This window comes from Chiloscyllium plagiosum, chromosome 20 (genome assembly GCF_004010195.1).
Source record: "Chiloscyllium plagiosum isolate BGI_BamShark_2017 chromosome 20, ASM401019v2, whole genome shotgun sequence".
NCBI lineage: Eukaryota > Metazoa > Chordata > Chondrichthyes > Orectolobiformes > Hemiscylliidae > Chiloscyllium > Chiloscyllium plagiosum.
Genome location: NC_057729.1, coordinates 40,144,626 through 40,170,721, shown reverse-complemented (window position 1 = coordinate 40,170,721; position 26,096 = coordinate 40,144,626). Strand labels below are relative to the sequence as shown.

Genomic DNA, 26,096 nt, shown 5'->3' with positions numbered 1-26,096 from the left:
CCCTCTCACTTTTTGTCCAGTCAGCAAGCTTTACCTTATATCACATTTCCCCTCATTGTGAAATTAAAGGGTTGGGCGATAGGATGTAGAAAGAATGTATGTACTAATACCTGTCCATCATAACATACATGAAACCTGGAGTGTGCAGACTACGGTAGAAACAAAATCTGATGTTTCCACCCTGTAATATTAATTAAAAATTTTTAAAGAAAAGGTGGTTGGTGCGTTGGTTAAATGGTATACCTCTGGTTTCAGGTCTAACACTGAATAAGGGGATGAAAATCTCCTTGACCTGTTGATGGCAATGATCATGCATTTTGGAAATCTTAATGCCTTTCATAAAAGGCATAGCCTGCAAGAATTAACCAGTCCCCAATTTGGTATCCAAGTAGAAAATCTCACTGAGTTGACAGAATCACAAGCTAAGGAAATGCAAAATGTCACATTGATCCATCCTTCCCATGTCCACAACTGGCAATTGTGTCGTCAGCTATCTAGGTCTGGAACTGTGGAAACCCCTCCCATAGCCACCTTCCCTTTCCTCCCCTTTTAAAACCTGCCTTGTTGATCAAACATTTGGATAGCTGCCTAAACTTTGGCCCAGTGTCAAGTATTTTGTGTATGGTTTTCTGAAATACCGTGGGGTGTTTGACTACATTGAATGCAATTTGTTGATGCAGGAGGGTATGTTGTTGGGAGGGAAGAGGAAGACATTTACTCTGTGCTTCAGATATGTAGTACCTGACCTAGCTGTACCCGATATCAGTCATAAAGTTATCAAAATGGGAGTAACCTAGACATGGTTATTGGAAGTTAAAGCAAAATACTGCAGATACTAATATAAGATGGAATGTGCTGGAAATACTCAGCAGGTCTGGCAGTATCTGTGGAAAGAGAAACAGCATTAGTTGTTGAGTTCAGACTCTCTTTAAACTGAGTTCATAAGCTTGCCTAGCATCAGAATGCCCAGATTGTAGGCCATTCTCCAAAGGAAAGACAACTGCCAGACCTGCTGAGTATTTCCAGCACATTCCATCTTATATTAGTATCTGCAGTATTTTGCTTTAACTTCCAATAACCATGTCTAGGTTACTAGGTTACTACATCTGATCAGTTGCAGGAGTTGCCAGATGGTTCTTGCTTGAAAAACTCCCAACTGCCTTTATAAAAAGGCTTTGTAAAGGTACAAGGAGCCATACACAATGTTAATAGACAGGTTAAGGGTCGCACAGTGGCTCAGTGGTTAGCACTGCTGCCTCACAGCGCCAGGAACCTGGGTTCAATTCCAACCTCGGTGTGGAGTTTGCAAGTCATTGCCGTGTCTGTGTGGGTTCCCTTTGGGTGCTCCAGTTTCCTCCCACAGTCCAAAGATGTGCAGGTCAGGTGAATTGGCCATGCTAATTTGCCCATAGTATTCAGGGTGTGTGGGTTAGGTATATTAGCCATGGGAAATGTAGAGAAATAGGGTAGGGAAATGGCTCTGGGTGGGATATTCTTTAGAGGGTTAGTCTGGACTTGTTTGGCTGAATGACTTGTCTCCACACTGTAGGGATTCTATGATACTATAAGGGCTTGAGTTGGGGATAAGATATTAGCATGTAGATAGAAAATGGGTTAACGGACAGGAAGCAGAGCGCACCAGGACAGCAAGCTGTTAGGAAGAATAAGGAATATTAGTGTTTACCGCAAGAAGATATGATTTATTATTGTCATATGTACTAAGATACAGTAAGAAGTGTTGTTTTCTGTGCTATACAAGTAGATCGTACCATACAAAAGGCTACATTAGGTAGCAGAACAGAGTGTAGAATAGTGTTATAGCCACAGAGAAGGTACAAAGAAAGAGAACAGTATTAACATTTGAGAGGTCTGATAACAGCAGGGAAGGAGCTGTTCTTGAATCTGTTCGTGTGTGTGTGTGTTCAAATTTTTATACCCTCTGCACGGGGCAAGAGTAAAACTGAGGGTGGAAGGGGTTTTTGATTATCTTGGTTGATTTCGTGAAGCAGCGGTAAGTATAGCAGGAGTCTATGGATGGAAGGCTGGTTTGTGTATTTTTTTTAAAGACTAGATTACTTAGTGTGGAAACAGGCCCTTCGGCCCAACAAGTCCACATCGACGAGCAACCCACCCAGACCCAATCCCCTACATTTACCCCTTCACCTAACACTATGGGTAATTTAGCATGGCCATTTCACCTGACCTGCACATTTTTGGACTGTGGGAGGAAACCGGAGCACCCGGAGGAAACCCACGTAGACACTGGGAGAAAATGCATACTCCACACAGACAGTTGCCCGAGGCAGGAATTGAACCTTGAACCTGGATCTCTGGCACTGTGAGGCAGCAGTGCTAACCACTGGGCCACCGTAATGGACTGGGCTGTGTTCACAATTCTGCGTAGTCCTTAGGAAGAACAGTTGCTATAACATGCTGTGGTGCACTCAGATAGGATGCTTTCTATGGTGCATCCACATTTGAATACAGGAGTAGTGAAGTCTTACTTCAATTGTATAAGAGCTTGGTTAGATTGCACCTGCAGTACTGTGTGCAGTTTTGGTTTCTTTATCTCCTGAAAGATTTTATTGTCATAGAGGGAGTGCAATGAAGGTTCTCCAGATTTGATCTCAGGACAGCAGAACTGTCCGGTGAAGAGAAGTTGGGCAACTGGATCTGTATTCTCTTGAGTTTTGAAGAATGAGGGGCGATCTCATTGGAACAATGTCAAGGTCTTGAAGGGTAGAAACTCTCAATTCTGAAGAGTTGTGACAGGGTGGATGCTGAGAGATTGTTTCACCACTTGGGGAATCTAAAATGGGGGGTCTCTGTCAGAATAAGGGGCTGAACATTTAAGACTGAAATGGGAAGTTCACTTAAAATGTTGCGAATCTTTGGAATTCTTCCCCCAGAGGGTTGTGCGTCCCTTGTTTAAGATTGGGATAGAATGGTTTTGGTTTGTTGGGGAATCAAGTGATCTAGGGAGTGGACAGAAAAACTTATCTGAAACCCAAGATCAGCCATAATTGTTCTGACTAGTTGAACAGGCTTTACAAGGCACATGGCTTACTCCAACATTTATTATGTTTTAATGGGACTCCACTCCAGTTATGTTAATGTCCCATTACAAGCCTTTCTTTTTTAAAAAAAGCTTTTAAGTCCAGGAGATTGGGGGTGGAGAGTTGTGAGAATCTCTATTGAAGCCATGTTTTTTGTTTTTCTTTGTTGGTGAATCTGTCCCGCAGTAAAAAGGACTATTTCAACAGCAGGAAGTGCAGTTTTTTTCAAAAGCCAAGGCCCACTGAGTGTATAAATTCGGTGTTAAGTTTCGCTCCAATTCCAGGGCCAAACGTAATCAATACTGCTAATTGTGCCTCTGCTACTGGACTGAAAAACGAGAGACAGCTCCCACAAATTTGCAGGCAACGGATCAAAGTAAACATTTCAAAATTTCATGTTTCAAATAACAATGGGGTGTGATGGACAGAATTCATATGTGCAGTAACATAGCTTTTCTGCTCATCTGAAATCAATATTGGTAATCAGTAAGTAGATGATTAGAGGTTCTCCTGCCTTTTTAAGTATAATTTGGTAGATTTGGTTAATGTTTGGAGACATTGCTCTCTTAACAGTAAACACATGGTGATAAATATCTGTTTTGAGTGCCGGGAACTGGAGGTTAGCGAGGGAAAGGGTTTTCTGTGTGTTAAATCAAAGTAATGATCAAAGGCTGCATTTTTCCTTTTAAAGTTTCTGATTGGCAGCTGCAGCAAGCATCCAGTTTTGGCCAGTAAACTGAAGTTACTTCTGTATTTCAGTTTAGATGCCAAGACCTGGTTTCTCCTGTCAAATTGGCTTTCTGCAGCCCAGCAGTAGACTTACCAGCCCAGTTTGGGTCTGTGAGCCTGCTATGGAAACAGATTTCACAGCATAAACGTTGGAAACCGGCTCTCAGAATCAAAGTTAAAGGAACAATCTAAAAGCAATTTAACTGCATGCCCCTGCAGGCAAAGCTCCCCTCCCCCATAGCCACTGTTGTTTATCTTTGTGTCCCCATTTCGCATGTTTTTTAAAAAAATTAGCTGCCCTGAGTTCCAAGTTTCAAACATAGCATTTCAAAAGGTACAACTTTCTTTTGGTTTGGCTTCCAAATACAAATAAGTTAGGTGCTCAGATGTCTGATTAAACAGACCTACCTTCATGGGGATCTCTACAATGAAATTATAAACTACACAATTGTGAAAGAAGGCTGAATAGTCAAACAAATGAAGTTAGAGCAAAACGAGACTGGTCTGCATTTAAACGCAAAGTTAAATGACTTTAAAATGTTAAATTCTGTGAAGGAGTCTTGGATTGCTTGTATCTTGTAGGCAAAGTCTTGCATTTAGCTTTCGCTCTGTTTGCCTTTTCTATTTGTGCCTTTAGATTCCTTACATCTGCCTCCTCTAGTCATTACCACCCTCCCCCACTACTAACTGAGTGTGCTTTGTGCAACACATTAAGTTCCTCAGTGCACATTTGAAGGACCATAACGGCAATTCCTTCAGCACTGGTTTCAAGTTACACAACTTGATCAGTGTGTAGTATGCACCCATGCTGTCATGTGTTCTGGGATAGGCAAACTGCTTTCACATCACTGCTTGTTTACAAAGGCTTTGTCTGGGCGACAACAAATAGGATTTGAGCAGACTTGGGTTGCAGTTCCAGTGGTGTGCTCTAAATTCCTGCCCATTTTAAATAAAAACTTAACATCTGCTTTGTAAATGGAGCTTCCAAATCTCTCTGACCCCACATAAAACATGCTGATACAGAGCTGGTCTGATCAATTCGACCCTGGATTAGTGGTGCTGGAAGAGCACAGCAGTTCAGGCAGCATCTGAATTCGATCATCAAGTAAAATTGCTGTTGCTGCTAGGAAGCTTCAATCGTTAGCAGTATTAAACCAGCAGGGAATACAAATTAGAAGAACAAATGAGGGAATAGGAAATCAGGCTGGTGAAGAATGTCTATCCATTGCAGGCCTTGAAATAGATTGAAAATAAAGACCTAACATTAAAATTCAATGTATCATGGCGTGCATACTGTTTGGAGTGTAGGAAGACATGGTTGGTCTTCAGGTGTCTGGACAAGGTGGTCAAATCAGAAAGGTGCGGTGCGCAGTAAACATCCTCTGTACCTGTGTGTGAGGCTTCGCTGGGAGAGTGACTGCTTCAGGTGAAGCAAAATGAATTGGCTTCGCTTCCAAATACAAATAAGTTAGGTGCTCAGTAGCTGATAAAACAGACCTTCCTTCATGGGGATCTCTACAATGAAGTTTAGAAACTATGTGAAGCAAAATCCCAAATTTTTATATTAATTTATTGTTGGTGTTAGGTTACAGAATCTAGTGGCATTATCTGAGCGTTTCCAACTTGCTACAGACTTCACAATATCTTAATAGCAGTGGTGGCACTTCTCTCGTCTATTAATGTTTTTGTTGTGAGAAAACACAAGCTAATGTATTAAATAACTGCTTGCCCTTGCTTCCAAATTTAAGGTCTCCAACTGGTTCATCAATGCAAGGAGAAGACTTTTACCCGACATGCTACGGAAGGATGGCAAAGACCCTCATCAATTCACTATTTCTCGCAAGAGCAAGTTCTCTGAATTAAATCCATCTCGAAGTGGAGGCGGACCAAACTTATTGGAGAATTCTGCCTCCGCTGCCACCTCCACGCTTTTGTCTGCATCATTTCGACCTTCCGTCATTTGCCACGCAACAACGTCGATGGTTAAAGACATGCCTTTACTCCTCTGCCCCGACTCCGGCAATGACAGTAAGAAAACCTCAAAACTGACTGACCAAGAGTTAGTTCGACCCCTGTTTAACACTGATAACCCCACTACTTTGATGACATGCACAGATTCAAGCAGTCCTAATAATGGATTGTTCAACACACCTCCTCCCACTCCACCAGAGCTCCACCAGGACTTCAGTGGGTTTCAGCTGTTGGTGGATGTTGCACTCCAGCAGGCTGCTGAACTGGAATCTCAGAAACAGAATATTAAGATTTCATCTTAAACATGTGCATCAAGGAATGTGGTAAATGCCAGTAGAAGTGTAGATATCTGAGGAACCCTTCAGTTGGTTCTAGTCTGTGAATGGGCAGTAGCATGTTACTTAAAATCTATTCTGGAGAAATGGCTATCAAAATTCATTTCTCACGGCTGGAGAAATAGCTTGAAAAGTCTATTTGCTTAAACTCAAGGTTACTCTCTCATGGCTGTCCAGTTGATTGTAGACCCCTTGAATTGAAGGGTTGCAATAATTATTTTTAGTAGTATTCTCAGAGGCTCCACTGTAGCTTTGCACTCTGCAAACTGTAGATTATAGGACTACAACCTAGTAAGCATTAGCATTCTGTACTTTTGACTGCAAATATAAATGAGCTATACTCGTACTTCAAGAAACTGAAGGTTACCTTAATTCGTTCAGGTTTTATGTCACTGACCAATATGTCATGTTTAAAGATTTGTTTTTATAGTTGTTTTTTTCTGAAGTGACGCTGCTTTCGTTGAAACAGATATATTGAGTACAAAGCAAAGGTGCAGTGTCAAGGTAACCCAAAGTAGTGTGGATGACCAGGATGGGAAATTGTCTTGCACGTTCTTTAATCCTCAATCTGTGCAAAGTGTCTGAATCATAAGATATTAGAATATTTTTTCATTTGTATATAATGGATCTTTACTACTGAGCTAAAGAATTGTAACTTTAAATTGTGGTTCTGTTAGAGGCAAACTGTAAGATAAAAGTGGAATTTCCTCTAATCACTACTCAATAGATTATGATTATAGCAATGTGACATTAGCTCGGAGGTATTCATTTGTAACTTGAGTATAGAACTATTAAAAAGGTAAACTAATTTCTATTTGTTAGTTCTATCTGTGAATGTAGCTATCTGATTTTTTACATTTTTTTGTAAAATGTAGTACATTGTTAAAGGTGATGTGAAACTTCCTTTTTAAACAGTAGTGCTAAGATTTATCTGATGGTAGTCCGGGATTCACAAGTTTTCAGATTCTAAAACTTTGTTAGATGATGTTCAACCCAGTTACGTTAAAAAACAGTTGAGGAGAAAATCATTTAGAAAATGGAGAACAGAAGATTTTAAAATGCCAGTAATACAAGCTGACTTTCCTATGACCCTTGCATATCAAAATACTGCCTGTCTCCAGTATGTGGCAGTGATACAACGTAAGATTGGGGCAGAAACTGGCAACTTGAACTGCCTTTCAAATGAACCAATCCTGCAAGCTGCATTTAGGCAAATGCATTGAGTTGTTTTCAGACCATTTACTTTGATTCTGCAGCTGCTTCGTATATCAGCCCTTTATTGTAAATCAATATATACATGGCCAAACTCTCTACTTGGGGTTCTACAAAAGGGGTTTTACATAAATGCTACTCGTGTTGGAAGCTTTAAAAATTTGGTTCAGTGTTAATGCAAAAAGGGGCTTTGCAGATCATGTATATAAGTGAGATAAATGCAAATGTGCCTTATTATGGTGGTTTTTTTTGTTATGAAGGGACCACCCAACTCTTCAAGTCTTCAATTTCAATCTGTGCAATATTTAAAGGAGTTCTTACAACTCCATTCTTTGTCTTACAGGAACATTGATCACATCTGTGAATTTTTTTAAATACCACTCTAATAAAAGTCTTGACGTTTGATAAATTTGAGTTCTGTTATTATTTAACATTAAATTGATCACAGAGGATGCAGTTTTTTGATGTGTGGTTTAATTTCTTGACCTAATGTCCACAAGATGTGCAAAACAGAATTGAGCTTCTGGCTGTGTCTTCATTTTGGCCGAGTCATGCCATTTATCTCATCAGCAAGCAGATGGTAATTTTCCTGCAACAAAGCATTGAACTGTGCACTTTATGCATGCTTCTCGTCACCAAACTTATTTTGTGAATTAATACCAGGTTACTGAGAGTAAAAGTCAAACTTGAGCCAAGATGCTTTATTGCTCCATCCATATGTTGTGATATTTTTAGGCTGACTTTAGAATGCATTTGCAAAAAAATCTAACCAGAAAGACCTATTTCTTTAAAATTGGGTCCCATAGAGTCATACATTACAGAAACAGACCTTTCAGTGCATATCGACCAAGGTTTCTAACTAAACTAGTCCCACTTGCTTGCACTTGGTCCATATTCCTCTAAACGTTTCCTATTCATGTACCTGTCCAAATGTGTTTCAAATGGTCTAACTGTACCCACGTCGGCCATTTCCTCTAGCTGTTCATTCTACATAGAAACCAGCCTCTGTGGAAAAAGTTGCTTCTCAGGTAGCTTGACATAAAAACGTGTCGGAAATACTCAGCAGATCTGTCAAGCGAGAAACAATGCTAACATTTCAAGTCCAATGTAACTCCTCTTTGAACTGCAGAGAGTGAAAAGATTATGTTTTTTTTTCTGTTGAAAAGGCAGGGTTATGTAGAATAAAAGTGAAGGTTATTTTGAGGACGGGAGAGATGAATTGACAGGCAATAAAAGGCAGAGGTTGCTAATGGTTGTGGTAGAGAAAACATTGGTCTAGACTAAGTGTTAATTACAGAAGGAGAAACATTAAATCTAGATTCAGACTGCACTTGGCAAAGAGAAAATAAACTAAGGACAAAGTTCACTAGTCTAACATTGTTGAACTCCGTGTTGAGTCCAGAAATCTCAGCAGCTTGCCTTGTGTGAATCTTAAAATTGGGTATAGCCTGCAATGAAAGCTGCATGAATTGGTTAACTGGCTGTTCAGAGCCTTAGAAAACCACTTTAAATTATTACCACAGTTTGCATTTACCCATGAGTAGAATAAGAAAAAATTGCACTATTTGAGTTGTATGGCTGGCAATGTTCGGTCCTAAAGCAAACCCAGTCTAAAAAACCGGGAGGAACTGATTCATGCCAGCATTGTTAATCAGGTTTGCAGGATATCAGTTGGTTTTTAATTTCAATTGATTTAAAAGATATTAGTGAGAGTTTTAAATTAAAACTAAGTGAAAGCCACTGAGACAGGAAGAGACCACACTCCACAAAACTCAGTAGAAAGAGGGTTTGGGGTGGAGAAAAGCCAACTGCTGATTCATTACTAGGCCATTTTGTATTTGCTGGCATAGGCCAACTTGACCCTATTTGTCACTTGTATCAGTAAATAGTCAAGGGGACTTGGTTTGAGAGATATAAATGGCAGTTACACTTTACTATAATTCCAACCATAAGTGAAGAGAATACAAATTAGAAGGACTGGGCCATTTAGCCCCATGAGGCTACTCCACATCTAATCTGACCAGCGGTGATCTTGAAACCTCATATCCACATTCCTGCCTACTTCTGATAACCTAACAGCCCTTTGCTTAACAATAACCTCTATTACCACCAACTTTTAGGAAGAGAATTCTAAAACCCATCAGAGGAAAAAAGAAGTTTCATTTCTGTTTTAAAAGGATGGACTCTGCAATTAAAATATTAAAATCAAAAATATACTTTTATATATATAGTCTTTTTTTACGAACTTACAAATTTACTAAAGCATTCGGTTCTGTACAGTCTTTGGAGAACAAATAAACATTGGGGTTTGACTTTCTCTTGTTGCAATAAACCCAAAGGTATTTATTAATTATGGAAGGTATTAATTATATGGATTTGAGACATCAGGAGCAGGGTCTGAAAACTCAATGGACCCCTGTTTTACTTTGCCAGAAAGCCCTAAGATGGTGGTCTTTCCTCACTGCACCATGGCAGCAGCTGCCCCAAGCTTTAGTGCATCCCTCAGCACATAGTCCTGGACCTTGGAATGTGCCAGTCTGCTACACTCTGTCAGGGTCAGCTCTTTGCACTTGAAGACCAACAAGTATTGGGCAGATCAAAGAGGGTCTTGCACTGAGTTGATGGTCCTCCAGGCCCAACTGATGTTTGTCTCGGGGAACAGATCACAGAGTCTTGTGTCACAGAGCTGCTCTGGATATACTCCTCCAGACTTCCTTTGCATAGACATGTTTCAGCAGGAGATGTGTGATAGTTTCATCTCCCCTGCAGCTGCTTCAAAGGCAGTGTGCAGTGGCAGAGAATCCGGGCGCACATGAAGGATCTTAGAAGTAGTGCCCTTTTCACCACCAGCCAAGTGACATGCTTTTTGGAGAGTTCTGGCAATGAGGTATACTGCCAAATGACTTTGATCTACCCTCTCCTTTTCCTGCAGAGTCTTGAGGACACTGCTATCCACTTCCGGATGGATGTCTGGTCAAAGGTGTTTTCTTTCACAGAATTTTCCATGAGGGACAGGTGATATGGAACGGTCCAACTACTTGGAGCTAGAGCAGACCAGAGACAACATCAGAGACAGGTAGAACCTCTGCATAGTGGCAATTTGTGTACAGAAGGTCTACGCACAGTTTGATGCAGCCACACACTAAGGTGGTCATCAGGATGAGGGCAGTGTTAGGTATGTTCTTTCTCCCTTTATTTAGAGCTTGGTATGTGGTGTTCCAGTAGACACAGTCCATTTTTGACCTCCAGATGAATGGGAGATGGCTCAGGTGACTCCCAAAGGCGCAGACTCAGGAATAGGCCAGACCTGCACCACATACAACAACACTAACATTAACTTATAACTGATGATTAGGGTTTTACCCTCAATGAAGAGGAAGCAGCGCTCCCATCTGCCCAGTTTCTGCCTCACCTTGGTGATATGCTCCTCCCAAGTTTTTGCGCACAACCTGGCCCCTCCAAATCATATTCCCAGAACCTTCAGGTAATCTGTATTAATGGTGAACTGAGCTAAAGGATCTATCTGCTCAGTTCCCAAAGAACGTGGCCTCGTTCTTGCCTCGATTTACCTTGGCTTCTGAGCCCAGTTTGAATTGGTTGCAGGTGATCAGGAGTCCGCACTGACAGCGGATCCAAGCAGAAAATGGTGAAATCATCCATGTACAGGGAGGGATTGAGCTGCAGGCTCTGCTGCCTGGCGTAGTCACCCCTCTCAGGCTCACATCCTTCCTGATGGACTCAGCAAAAGTCTCTACAACACAATCGAGGGTAGCCCTGACTGACTCCGGGCCTGATCAGGAAGCTTTCTAATTCCCACCCATCGATTGAGTCTGTATTAACAATGTTGTTATAGAGCAGTCAGATCTAATTATGGATTCCCTCAGCTAAGCTCATTTTGGACAGCATGTACCAAGTGGAGGTGTGTGATATCCTGCCAAAGGCCTTGTCCTGGTCCAGGCTCATGAGACAGATGTTGATCCTCCAGTTCTGCACATTGGCGATCGTATCCCTGAGGAGGGCGAGGCTTTCGGAGTTCGTCCTGCCTGGGACAGCACAGGTTTGGTCAGGGTGAATCACTGATCCCACAGCAGACCTAACCCGGTTGGTGATGATCTTTGACAGGATTTTATAATCCATATTCAACAGCAAATTGGTCACCAATTTTAATTTCCTCCCTCTCCCCCTTCTGCTTGTAGATTAGGGTGAAAGTGTGCTACCCGCCAGAAGCATACTATCGTAGACCTCCAGCAGGTCCTGGCTATTTGAGTCCCACAGAGCCGAATACAACTCTGACAGTTAGCCATCACTTCCAGGAGTTTTATTCTTTTCTAAGAACCTGAGGGCCTTGGTCTGCTTCTCCTGAGATAACGGCTGGCCCAGTCTCTCCTGCATGCTTTGTCTAAGATCTCTGAGATAGAGGCTGTGCTGTCTGTGGGCTTTTTGTCATACAGACTGGCATAAAAAGATTTGCTGATCCTCAGGATGTCAGACTGAAATGATGTTACCGAGCCATCTTCCTTCAGGCTACTGATCAGAGAGCTCTCCCGCAGCACCTTCTCAAAGAAATGTGAACATGTCTCATCCTGTTACATGGTGTGGACCCTGGACTGGAAGATTATCTTGGAAGCCTCCAAGGTAAAGAGCAAGATTTCCTAGCTCTTACTCCTGATCGTCTGCAGCAGGAGCAGGTTCTGCATGCTTTTCTGGAGTTTGGATAGTTTTCTCCTCTCTCTCTTACACCTTCTGAACCTTTGAGGATAATGAACCTCTTGATGCTCTGCTTATTTCCCACCAGTCTACTGGAGAGCCAAAGGAGAGGTCTCCAACCAGTGTTAGCCCTTTTGAGCCACTTGATGTGTCAGACGACAACAGTTTCATGTTCAGCTTCCATGTTCCCTTGCTGGTTATCCTGTAGGTAACAGCCAGCAGGAGGCAATGGTGTGACAACAGCGCCAGCTTAATGTTGGTGGATCTGACTGAGAATATGTGGGACACCAACTGGAAATCTATCCTTCAGCGGATAAACCCATCTGGCCATGAGCAGGAGTATCTACATTGCACTCTGTCTGCTCTGGTGCTGAAGATGTTGTGCAGCTTGGCAGCTTTAACTGTTTCCATTGGAAATCTAGACATAGCATCTGGTTTGCTGTCAGCCCCTCCTGATCATTCAGCAGCATTGATGATGCAGTTGAAGTCTACGGCCAGAATGACTGGCCTGGAAATTGCCAGCAGCAGTGGAAGCTACTGCAGGATGGCCAGCCACTCATAGTTTACCACCAGGTCATACACAGTAGTTAGTCTTGGGAGGGTTTCTGTATATAATGTCTGCTATTGGAGGCAACTGCCCATCACCTCCTTAACCTTAGAGATGGTAAAGCTGCCTCCTTGCAAGCCAGAGGAACGGTAACCGTTGACCAAACTGAAGGCCTGAGGGTCCACAAACTTAACCATTTCCTGTAGCTGCTGAGGTGCAGAAACAGATAATTGGCCAGGTATGCCAACATGGAAACACATCTTGTACTGTATTTAACGCTACATACCTTAATAGATTAGATTACTTACAGCGTGGAAACAGGCCCTCTGGCCCAAGTCCACACCGACGCACAACCCACCCAGACATTTACCCCTTCACCTAACACTACGGGCAATTTAGCATGGCCAATTCATCTAACCCGCACATTTTTGGATTGTGGGAGGAAACCGGAACACCCAGAGGAAACCCACGCAGACACGGGGAGAACATGCACACTCCACACAGTGAGTTGCCTGAGGCGGGAATTGAACCCGGGTCTCTGGCGCTGTGAGGCAGCAGTGCTAACCACTGTGCCATCATGTCGCCCACATACTTGCAATTTAAAAGCCCACTTAAGATTTTTAGAATAACCTGATTTCAGAAAATCTAGAAGGTTACAATTTAAAAAAGAGGAAGCATGTTCTGTACATATATGTTGTGAAGACCCCTTATTTATCTTGTATTCTAATCAAGTTGGCTCTAACACTTCTGCATCTATGCCTAGGACACACACTTGTTACATGTTGCCACCCTAAAACAGACCCATTTATGCCTGTCCTCTGCCTCTTGTTAACCAGCCACTCTTCTGAGTATGTGGCATCCTGTCAAATGCTTTCCGGAAATCTATGTACAGTCCGGAGGCTCACTGAAGATGTTACCTAATATGGTGATGAAACGTCTGAAAATGAACCTTCCAGCTCAGCGAGCAAACATACATCCAGATCTATGTACAGTGTCTCCATTGATTCTCCTTTATCTAGATGTTACCTTCTTAAAAGAACTCCAAAAGAATGTTCACTAATGACTTCCCTTTAGAAAACCATGTTAACTCACCCATCTTACCTTAAACTTATCCAAATGCTTGCTATAACTTATTTAGTAGCTTCTACATTCCGCTATGACAGATGTTTAATTTAGATAAATGTGAGATACTGCATTTTGGAAAAGCAAATCAGAGCAGGACTTATACACTTAATGGTAAGGTCCTGGAGAGTGATGCTGAACAAAGAAACCTTAGAGTGCAGCTTCATAGCTCCTTGAAAGTAGAGACTAAGGTAGATAGGACAGTGAAGAAGGCATTTGGTATGCTTTCCTTTATTGGTCAGAGTGTTGAATATAGGAGTTGGGATGTCATGTTGCGGCTGTACAGGTCATTGGTCAGGCCGCTTTTGGAACGTGCAATTCTGTTCTCCCTCCTGTTGGAAGGATGTTGTGAAACTTGAAAGAGTTCAGAAAAGATTTACAAGGATGTTGCCAGGTTTGGAGGATTGGAGCTACAGGGAGAGGCCAAATAGGCTCAGGCTGTTTTCCCTGGAGCGTCGGAGGTTGAGGCTTATAGAGGTATATAAAGTCATGAGATGCATGGATAGGATAAATAGACAAGGTCTTTTCCCTGGGGTGGGTAGAGTCCAGAACTAGAGGGCATAGGTTTAAGGTGAGAGGGGAAAGATATAAGAGAGACCGAAGGGGCACCTTTTTCACACAGAAGGTGGTACGTGTATGGAATGAGCTGCCAAAGGAGGTGATGGACGTGTATGGAATGAGCTGCCAAAGGAGGTGATGGAGGCTGGTACAATTGCAACATTTAAAAGGCATCTGGATGGGTATATGAATAGGAAGGGTTTAGAGGAAGATGGGTGAAGTGTTAGGACTAGATTAGGTTAGAATATCTGGGTGGCATGGATGAGTTGGACCGAATGGTCTGTTTCCGTGCTGTATATCTCTATGACTCTATGTTAAGCTAAATGGTGTGTAGTTACTTGCTTTCTGACTCACTCATTTCTGTTTTGAATACAGGAGTTAAATTCACGAACTTCCAGGCTAAAGGGATGGTCCCTGAATCAAAGGAGTTTTGGAAAATTAAAAGCATCAGCCATCCCATTAGCCACTCTTAATAACCAAGGATGAAGTCTGTTAAAACCCGGTTACTGTCAGTCACAGCTCTGGGAATTTACTCAGTACCATGTGTCTGATGGTTGTGACTTTTCTGAGTTCCACTCTCCCTTGCATTTCCTGATTTACAGCTATTATGGCCTGTTACTTATATCCTCTATATTGAAGACTGGTGCAATGTACCTGTTCAATTCTTTTGTCATTTCCTTATTTTTCAGGATCGATTTTCTAGTCTGGCTTTCTATTGGACCAAGAGCTGAAAATGTGTTGCTGGAGAAGCGCAGCAGGTCAGGCAGCATCCAGGGAACAGGAGAATCGACGTTTCGGGCATAAGCCCTTCTTCAGGCTTATGCCCGAATCGTCGATTCTCCTGTTCCCTGAATGCTGCCTGACCTGCTGCGCTTCTCCAGCAACACATTTTCAGCTCTGATCTCCAGCATCTGCAGACCTCACTTTCTCCTTTCTATTGGACCAACACTCACTTTTCTAACTCTTCTTTAAATATTTATAGAAGATGTTACCTTTATTTATAGTTTTGGCTAGCTTTCTCTTGTACTCCAACTTTCCCAACATTATTAATTTTTTGGTCATTCTTTTTGTGTTCTGTCAAATCTTCTGACCTACCCTTTTTAACCTATTATTCTGCTTTCACAAGAAGCTTGCATTTTAAGCTCGTGTATGATGATGCTGTAAGGGGCAGTGAATTAAGAGAGTTGCAGCGCTGTAACGCAATGGCTTTTATTGGTTGGCAGCATTTACTCATATATGTGAGAAAGCTTCAATAAAGTAATCAGTCTGTAATATTAAATCATGTAATCATAATATTCAAACAGAAGTTAGTGGTGGAAACATTTTGTACATTTAACTTTCCTTGTTAATAAGTTGAATTTATTCATGAAAGGATGTGGCTCAAGTAAGATTTGACAAATAAATTTTACACAATGTTGAAACTTTTTTTTCTGACATAGGCAGAGACCTCCTGCAATATGATCAGGTCTATAACGTAGCTACTATTCTGTTGCACATATTTTTCAGAGGACAAAGTTTTAATCTAATGCTCATAAAAGTAATTCTCCTTTTTGAAAACCAAAAATGAAAAACAGCTCAGCTTTTGTAATTGTACATACCCAATCAGGTTCTGTTACTGGCTTATTAAGGCAGTAACACATTTTTAAAAATACTCTCAATGAAAAGCTTTCAAAGGAATGGTACAACTGATTAGTGATACTGAGGGAAGAGATTAAAGTGGAACAAGTGGACATTCTGAAATGTTATGCACATCAGACTTTTATTATAATTTGATTATTTTTAATCTTTTTTTCTTTCTCCTGTCTACCCTTCCAGCAGCTGAAATATGATTACATAGATTCCTGATGCAGCTGTCACTTGACTGATATGCATGTTCACTGGAGCAAGGGCCATATTCTTCGGTTGATTCAGGCTAAGCTAAAAATGATGTAATGGCAGCAGTTAGTGGCATTTAAATTATCTGACAGACGCTTGTGTTTTAAATCCCATAGCAGGAAGTAATGGCTGAGGCAACAAATTGCTTTTGAGAGTTTTAAAGTCTGGGTGTGTTGAAGGACAGGATTCCCAGTAGTCAACTATTAGTCTGTAATGATTACAGTTAAAGGAAGAATGCTGATTTTATTCCAAGACTGCTAAGCTAATGAATAAGCAACAATCATATACAGTCATAGAGTTGTACAGCACAGAAACAGACCCTTTGGTCCAACCTGTCCATGTCGCCCAGATATTCTAAACTAATCTAATCCCATTTGCAAGCACTTGGCCCATATCCCTTTAAAGCCTTCCTATAGATATACCCATCCAGATGCCTTTTAAATGCTGTAATTATGCCATCCTCAACCACCTCCTCTGGTAGCTCATTCCATACACGCATCATCCTCTGTATGAAAGAGTTGCCCCTTAGGTCCCTCTTATATCTTCCCCCTTCCATTCTAAACCTATTCCCTTGAGTTCTGGACTTTCCCCACTCCAGGGAAAAAAACCTTGTCTATTTATCCTATCCATTCTCCTCATGATTTTTTAAATCTCTCTTTGGTCACCCCTCAGCCTCTGACGCTCCAGGGAAAACAGACCCACCTGTTCAGCCTCTCCCTGTAGCTCAAATCCTCCAACCCTGGCAACATCTTTGTAAATCTGTTTTGAACCATTTCAAGTTCACAACATCCTTCCTACAGGAAGGAGACCAGAATTTCATGCAATATTCCAAAAGCAGCCTAACCAATGTCCTGTACAGCCGCAACATGACCTCCCAATTCCTATACTTAATTCTCTGACCAATAAAGGAAAGCATACCAAACACCTTCTTCACAATCCTACTGATAGATGTCACCATCTATTTCCCTACATTCTATACCTTCCATGTCCTTCTCCACAGTAAACACTGATGCAAAATACTCGTTTAGTATCTCCCCCATCTCCTGTGGCTCCACACACAGGCTGCCTTGCTGATCTTTGAGGGGCCCTATTGTCTCCCTAGTTACCCTTTTGTCATTAATGTATTTATAAATAATCTCAATTTCACAGTAAATTTGCAGGGGGATTTACAAATCAAAGACATTTCCACAAAAAAAACTCCTCTTTCCCGAAGCCGGAAAATGTGCTGGACAAGTTTCTAGGATGTTTGCAGCAATTGTAATCTCTTCATCAGAGTGCTAATGTTCTTTTTTATAATGGTATAGATGGATAATTTATACAGTGTCTAATTTGTGAAGGCTATTTTCTAAATAATAAACACATCCCCTTGCTTTATCTTTCTGTTATTTGATTTCTACCATTTGCCATTATATTCTCAACAGGTTTGTCAAACCATCTGGTTTTCAGGCAAGGCAGTTTAACTTTTAAGCATACATTTCTAAAGATGCAAATCAGGTATGAAAGATCTTACTTTCAAACTATAGATTGCTGTTACCCTCTCAAAACATGTTTGGAAACTCCAAACAATTTTCCTATAACTTCCCATCCAGTAATTAAATGAACAGAAAATCACATGGACAGTACAGTTGGGAAAATCAACCCATAAATGTTCACTTTTTAACACCCGTGTCTATGGCAATACGGCTTCCACTAAACTATTTTGAAATGGTTTCAAGAATCTTTTCATGTGGCACATCACACATTGATGCATTATGCATAAATGGTAAGGCAATATGAAGCTGCAAAGATTGCACTCAGCAACTCAAGGCAAACGACACTGTTCCCTGCTTCAACCTTACTGTGTCCCAGCATTTTGCCCAGTTGTCTCATTTTAGGGACTGAGGAAAAAAATGATGAAATATTTTGTTCATGCTGGATTATTTGTTATGGTCAATGCTCACAGGGTTATAATTCATCAGCACTGTTTTTGCAATCTACAAAGAATACATAGTGTAGACTGATTGATATGCATGGATTGGTCACTGCCTATGGATGGGGATTCAAAGCAAACATCATTCACAGCATTTGGAAATGATTCACTGCTCAAATCATTTTATGTGTATGGCAAGGAGTAGGAAGTGAATATGGGTTGGTTGTATCTGTGAGAGAAAATGTAACTTTGGATCCATAAATTATGCAGTTGACAGAAAATCAATTTGCGTTTACATAAAAGCAAAATACTGCAGATGCTGGAAATCAGAAACAGAGAGGCGCGAGGAATTCAGGTCTGGCAGCATCTCTGGTGAGAGAAAAACAGTTAACATTTTGAGTCCGGTATGACTCTTCTTCAGAACTCCAAACGTTAACTCTGTTTTACTCTCTCCACAGATGTTGCCAGGCCTGAATTTCTCCAACCTTCTCTTGAGTTTGTTGCATTTATATCGCACTTTCAACACTATGTTCCAATGAGGGTCACAGGAGGATCATAAGATGAGAACTGAAATGGAGTGAAAGGAGATATTTGGACAAGTGATCAAATATGAAGATCGGATCAGAGAAGTGGAGAGGTTTGCAGAGGAAATTTCCAAACTTAGACCTTAGTCGGACAAAGGCCTGAGTCTGTGTGTAAATGGTGAGATCAAGGAAATGAGAGATGCAACAGGGCCACACTTGAAAGAACAGAAATTTCTTAGAATGTTGTAGGGCTGAAAGCTGCTCCAGGAATAGGGAGGTGCAAGCCATGGAAGAGCATCAACATGAGAAGAAGAATGATGAAACAAAAACATTGTTGGTCTGGGAACCAAAATTGGCCAGCATATACATGAGTGCTAGGTGAACAGGACTTGGTGTGAATTAGGATAAAAGTAGCATTATTCTGCATGAATCTATTTTATGGAAGATGGAAGATTGGTGAGCAATGAAATAGTTGAGGCTGGAGGAAATAAAAGGGGCATTCAGATGGATAGATGTCATTTGACAGTCAGTCAAGGGTCCATAAATGTAGAAAGCCATGCAAGAAAAACTGAAGCCTCGATAGGTTAATTTTTTACTGGGAATTGAACATGACCAGTTATTTTATTGTTTGGATTTCTAAGAAAACAAAATTAAATTTATAGTTACTTTGAATTGTGTACTTGTTCAGTATTGCTCCTTCTCCTATTTTAATGTTCAATAAACATGGCTAATGAGTTGCAAATGGGAGAGTTTACGTCAGTGGTAGAGTGGTAAAGTTTACTTACAAATGTTTCTGTGTTCTACTCAGAGTCTTGGTACATTCAACTAGATAGTGGGTCAATAATAGTACATTTCAGTGCACACATGATGTGAGTTGTATTATGAGAATGACAAGCAGTGACAATGAATGAGAATGACAATAAGAAACCAAGCCAGCGTACATTATAAAATTCAACAGTATTGCTGAAGCTCAGCCAAACACACTAAAGAATGATAAGCTACTAAACTGTAAAGGTGGAGATTTATTATTTCTAAAACTTCAGTTAGCAAGGAATAACACTGAATACTGAAAGCCACAGTTTAGCAAATTTAGTTTTAGACTTAGAAGCGTTTAATATCTGGTCTTTTTAATTCCACATCAACGAAGACATGATGTTAGCTGTCAATCTTAGTTTTAACAATTTATCAACAACTATTTCAGTATCTATCAGATCTACAGTAAATATTATGTCCATATTAGAATATATATAAAAGAGCAGAAATTGCTGGAGAAACTCAGCAGGTCTGGTAGTATTTGTGGAGAGAAAGCAGAATTAACATTTTGAGTCCAGTGAACCTTCTTAAAAACTGTAGTTCTAGTTCTGAAAAAGGGTCACTGGACTTGAAACGTGAACACTGCTTTCCCATCACAGATGCTGCCAGACCTGAGTTTTTCCAGCCTTTTTTGTGTTTGTTGGTTTCAGATCTCCAGCATGCAGCATGGTGGCTCAGTGGTTAGCACCGCTGCCTCACAGCACCAGGGACCTGGATTCGATTCTAGCCCTGGGCACTGTCTGTGTGGAATTTGCACATTCTCCCCATGTCTGCACGGTTTTCTTCCACAGTCCAAAGATGTGCAGGTCAAGTGGATCAACCAAGGATGGTGGTGCAAGGTTGTTTTTCAGACTGGAGGCCTGTGACCAGTGGAGTGCCACAAGGATCGGTGCTGGGTCCCCTACTTTTTGTAATTTACATAAATGATTTGGATGAAAGTATAAGAGGTACAGTTAATAAGTTTGTAGATGACACCAAAATTGGAGGTGTAGTGGACAGCGAAGAGGGTTACCTCAGATTACAACAGGATCTTGACCAGGTGGGCCAATGGGCTGAGAATTGGCAGATGGAGTTTATTTTAGATATATGAAAGGTGCTGCATTTTGGAAAAGCAAATCTTAGCAGGACTTATACACTTAATGGTAAGGTCCTAGGGAGTGTTGCTGAACAAAGCGACCTTGGAATGCAGGTTCTTAGCTCCTTGAAAGTGGAGTCACAGGTAGATAGGATAGTGAAGAAGACGTTTGGTATGCTTTCTTTTATTGGTTAGAGTATTGAGTAGAGGAGTTGGGAGGTCATGTTGCGGCTGTACAGAACATTGGTTAAGCCACTGTTGGAATATTGCGTGCAATTCTCGTCTCCTTCTTATCGGAAAGATGTTGTGAAATCTGAAAGGGTTCAGAAAAGATGTACAAGGATTTTGCCAGGGTTGGAGGATTTGAGCTATAGGAAGAGGCTGAACAGGCTGGGGCTCTTTTCCATGGAGCATCGGAGGCTGAGGGGTGACCTTATAGAGGTTTACAAAATCCTGAGGGGCATGAGTAGGGTAAATAGACAAAGTCTTTTCCCTGGGGTTGGGGAGTCCAGAACTAGTGGGCATAGGTTTAGGGTGAGAGGGGAAAGATATAAAAGAGACCTAAGGGGCAACATTTTTACTCAGAGGGTGGTATGTGTATGGAATAAGCTGCCAGAGGAAGTGGTGGATGCTGGTACAATTGCAACATTTAAGAGGCATTTGGATGGGTTATATGAATAGGAAGGGTTTGGAGGGATATGGGCCGTGTGCTGGCAGGTGGGACTAGATTGGGTTGGAATATCTGGTTGGCATGGAAGGGTTGGACCGAAGGGTCTGTTTCCATGCTGTACATCTCTATGACTCTAAGTGAATTGGTCATGCTAAATTGCCATTAGTGTTAGGTACATTAGTCGGGGGGAAATTTGAGTGGATGATTCTTCGGAGGGTTGGTGTGGACTTATTAGGCCAAATGACCTGTTTCCACACTGGAGGGAATCTAATATAATCCACAATTCTTTGTTTTATATTGGAAAATATCTGTTGTGAGAATCATGGCCCTGCTAATTGGACAAATGTGTGGAGATTTCTTTACCATGCACAGTGTGATCACAGCAAACATTGTCTGATAAAATCAGGATCATTTCAAAGAGCTTTTGGGGTCTTCCTTTTTTCATACTCCTCTAAGGGGATGGACTACTTGCCAAAACAAATGCCCATAGGCAGATTATTGGTTTGGGACTATTGAATACCATGAAAATACTTGTTTTGTTTTAAAAGGTTAAAGTTATTTAATGCCCAATAATGAAAAATGAACACAGCTCAAATGTTGTTTAATATATTTGTTCACAAAATTATTTTTGATTGTAAATGTCAGTGCCAATATTTTTCCTGATGCTGACAACTGCTTAAGAAAATGTAGTTATGTTTTAGTACTGGATGCACATTGGGGTCCGATGAAATGCAGAACTTTACTAAAAAAACTCATTACAACAGCTTGAAATATTGATCAAGAAGCCAAGTAACCACCAGGAGGTATAATTGTGAGAGTCAGCAGGACAGTTAGGCATACTGTTGCTGAACATCTCTACGTTGATTTTGCACATCATAAAAGGCCACTTTTATTCACAATTTTAGTCTAAAATTATTTATAAATACTACTGTAAAATGTAACAAATAAACGTGCTGAATATGTATCATTACACTCGAGACAATTGTAATAGTGGACAATATCAATGAAAACTGAAAGAACTGTGGATGGTTTAAATTAGAAAAAAAAATAGACATTTCTGGGAAAGTTCAGCAGGTCTGGCAGCAGCTGTGCAGAGAAATCAGAGTTAACATTTCGGGTCCAGTGACCCTCCCTTAGAACTGATGGTAGCTAGGAAAATGTTGGTTTATATGCAGAAGATAAGATGGGGGGAGGAGGGGCTAAGTAGTAAACTATAGGTGGAGATACAGCCCAAAGAGAGAGAACAGGACAGACAAAGGAGTGGATATCGATCGGGCTAACAGCGTGAATAGCTGCTAATGGAGTCTGTTTGTGGCTAACAATAGATAGCGTGTAATGGCAGATTATGTGTTAACAAGGCATGGTATGTGGTGTTGGGGCCTACGACATGGGAGAGTTCAGGCCCTAAAATTATTGAACTCAGTATTGAGTCTGGAGGACTGGAGGATCCCTAAGCAGAAAATGAAGTGTTCTTCCAGCTTGTGCTGAGCTTCACTGGAGTACTGCAGCAAGTCTGACACAGAGATGTTGGCCAGGGAATAGGGTGGGGTGTTAAAGTGGCAGGCAATTGGAAGTGTTATTTTTGCAGGTAGAATATAGATGTTCTGCAAACTTGTCATCCAGTCTACGCTTTGTTTCCCCAATATAGAGAAGACCACATTGTGGGCAGCGAATACAGAAGACTAGATTGTGTCAAGGGCAGGTAAAATGCTGCTTAATCTGGAAGGCATTTTGGGCACATGGAAGGAGAAGGTAAATGGGCAGGTGTTACACCTTTGGGGAAGGTGTAACACCTTCGGGGAAGGGTAACACCTTCGGGCAAGGTGTAACACCTTCGGGCAATTGCAGAGGAAGGTGCAGTAGAGCTGTAGGGAGTGAAAGAAGTGTGACCAGGGTGTCCAGGAGGGAATGGTCCCTGCAGAAGGAGAACAAAGGAAGAGAGGGGAATATATGTCTGTGGGTGACATCTTATTGGAGGTGGCAGTAATGGTGGCTGATCATCTTCTAGATGTGAATACTGCTGGGATGGTAGGTAAGGATAAGGGGAACCGTATCGCTATTGCAGCAGCTCTGACTCCTCCCTTCCCTTCCTCGACATCTCTGTTTCCATTTCTGAGGATAAACTGGCCAATGATATTCACTATAAACCCAATGACTCCCAGTGACCTGGATTATGCATCCTCACACCTGGCTAAGGCGTTAACACTCCATACCATTCTCCCAGTTCCTCTGTCTCTGTCACATATGTTCTGATAAGGCCAACTTTGACAAGGGAGCCTCTGAAATGACCACTTTCTTCCTTAACCAAAGGTTCCCCATCACCATGTCTACAGGACTCTCAACTTGGCCCGACCCATCTCCCACATGTCTACCGTCACACCATCTCTTCCCTCCTGCAACAACAATAGGGTTCTCCTTGTCCTTACCTACTATCCCACCAATGTCTACATCCAGAAGATCATCAGCTGCTACCTTCAGCAAGATGCCACCACCAGACACATATTCTCCTCCCTTCCCTTGCCCATCTTCTGCAGGGACCATTTTCTCCAGGACACCTTGGTCCACTCTTCTTACACACCCAACACCCTCCCACAGCCCCATGGCACCTTCCCCTGCAATCACTGAAGGTGTAACACCTATCCATTTACCTCCTCCCTCCTCAGTATCCAAGGGGTCCATCCTGGTGAAGCAGCACTTTATCTGCACTTCACAAAATGTAGTCTACTGCATTCGCTCCTCACAACGTAATCTCAACATTAGGGAAACAAAGCGTAGACTGGGTGACTGCTTTGCAGAACATCTGCGTTTCTGCATGCAAAAAAGACACTGAGCTTCCAGTTGCCTGCCACAATAACGCACCACCCTGTTCCTTGGCCAACATCTCTGTCTCAGGTTTGCTACAGTTCTCCAGAGAAGCTCAGCACAAGCCGGAAGAACAACACCTCATTTTCCACTTGGGACCCTGCAGTCCTCTGGACTGTGGACTATATTATTGCCATTATATACTACCTATTGTTAACCACTAACTGTCCACATTAACAGGTATTCATCCACCCAGCCGGATTGTTATCCACTCCTTTGTCTGTTCAACTGCTCTTCTCTCTCTTTGGCCTCTATCCCCACTTATTGTTTATTCCTTACCCACCCTCCCCACCAAATCTTCTACATATAAACCAACAATATCAAGTAGTGGACACCAGCTGTTAATTCAAAATTTATACATAAAAAGTTTAAAATATGTTAAACATACTTATCAAAACGTTAGAAATAATTAAGAAATGAAACAATTTGCCACTTTAGACACTCAATTTTAAATGAGTGGGTTGATTTTGCAATATTCCTCCTAGTGCTTGGCCCTTTTAGATAAAAATGCATAACAAGAAAACAAAGCACACCACCAGAAGAGCATTTAGAGTCAAAGAGATATACAGCCTGGAAACAGACCCTTCAGTCCAACCGTCCATGCCGACCAGATATCCCACCCCAATCTAGTCCCACCTGCCAGCACTTGGCCGCTATCTCTCCAAACCCTTCCTATTCATATACTCATCCAAATGCCTTTTAAATGTTGCAATTGTAACAGCCTCCACCACTCCCTCTGGCAGCCCATTCCATACACTGCGTGAAAAGGTTGCCCCTTAAGACTCTTTTATATTTTACCCCTCTCACCCTAAACCTATGCCCTCTAGCTCTGGACACCCCCACCCCAGGGAAAAGATCTTGTCTATTTATCCTATCCATGCCCCTTATGACCTCTATAAGGTCACCCCTCAGCTTCTGGCGCTCCAGGAAAACAGCCCCAGCCTGTTCAGCCTCTCCCTGTAGCTGAAATCTCGAACCCTGACAACATCCTTTCAAGTTTCACAACATCTTTCCGATAGGAAGGAGACCAGAATTTTATGCAATATTCCAAAAGTAGCCTAATCAATGTCCTGTACAGCCACAACATGACCTCCCAACTCCTGTAGTCAATACTCTGACCAACAAAGGAAAGCTTTTTTTTCACAGCAGAGAGCGGCGCGAGCTGGGCGGAAGTGAAGTTGGAGCGCGGAGCTAGTTGGGAAGGTAAGTGATTGATATTTAAGAACTTACCTCGATGCCAACGGTCTTTTCACAGCAGAGAGTGGCGTGAGCTGGGCGGAAGTGAAGTTGGAGCGCAGAGCTAGTCGGGAAGGTAAGTGATTGATATTTGAGTGGGTGTGTTCTAGACCCCAGGCCCTACATAGTAGGGCCTCCCTCCCATCCTCCTCCTCTAATCTAACTTTAAAGTTCACAGGTAAGCTACTCAGTGTTCTTGTTTTGGAGACGAAGTGTAGAGTTATGGTAGCGCAGGCAGTGGAATGTTCCTCCTGCAGGATGTTTGAGGTAGGGGTGACCACCGATACTCCTACCGACTTCATCTGCAGGAAATGCAGTCAGATCCTGCTCCTCACAGAACGAGTTAGGGAACTGGACCTGGAGTTGGATGAACTGAGGATTATTCGAGACGCTGAGAGGGTTATAGATAGAAGCTACAGGGACATAGTTACGCCAGAGAACAGAGGTAGCTGGGTAACAGTTAGAGGTGGGAAGGGGAGGAAGCAGGCAGTGTAGGGATCCCCTGTGGTCGTTCCCCTCAACAATAAGTATACCGCTTTGGATACTGGTGGGGGGGATAGCCTAGCAGGGGTAAGCTGCAGTGACCGGATCTCTGGCACGAGGTCAGGCTCTGAGGCTCAGAAGGGAAAGGGGGAGAGGAGGAGAGCACTAGTTATAGGAGACTCTATAGTTAGAGGGACAGACAAGCGGTTCTGTGGGCATGGGCGAGACTCTCGGATGGTTTGTTGCCTCCCGGGTGCCAGGGTCCGAGACGTCGCGGACCGTGTCTTCAGAATCCTTAAGGGGGAGGGTGTGCAGCCAGAAGTCATGGTGCACATTGGCACCAACAGCATAGGTAGGAAAAGGGGTGGGCAGGTCATTCAGGAGCTCAGGGAGTTAGGCTGGAAGCTGAAAG

At 42.0% G+C, this 26,096-nt stretch overlaps 1 protein-coding gene and 1 long non-coding RNA gene across 7 annotated transcripts in view; one reads left to right on the top strand and one right to left on the bottom strand.

The window, feature by feature from the left end:
• LOC122560194 (homeobox protein TGIF2-like) overlaps window positions 1–7,712 on the top strand; it is a 33,589-nt gene extending 25,877 nt beyond the window's left edge. For all 6 annotated transcript variants that reach the window (XM_043710591.1, XM_043710592.1, XM_043710589.1 and 3 more), the window contains exon 3: window positions 5,534–7,712. In XM_043710591.1, coding sequence (XP_043566526.1) covers window positions 5,534–6,058 — 525 coding nt within the window. In that variant the 3' untranslated portion in view covers window positions 6,059–7,712. The remainder of the gene's footprint in view (window positions 1–5,533) is intronic.
• Window positions 1–26,096, bottom strand: part of LOC122560195 — a 61,039-nt gene that overhangs the window by 8,942 nt on the left and 26,001 nt on the right. The gene's annotated exons all lie outside the window — the stretch shown is intronic.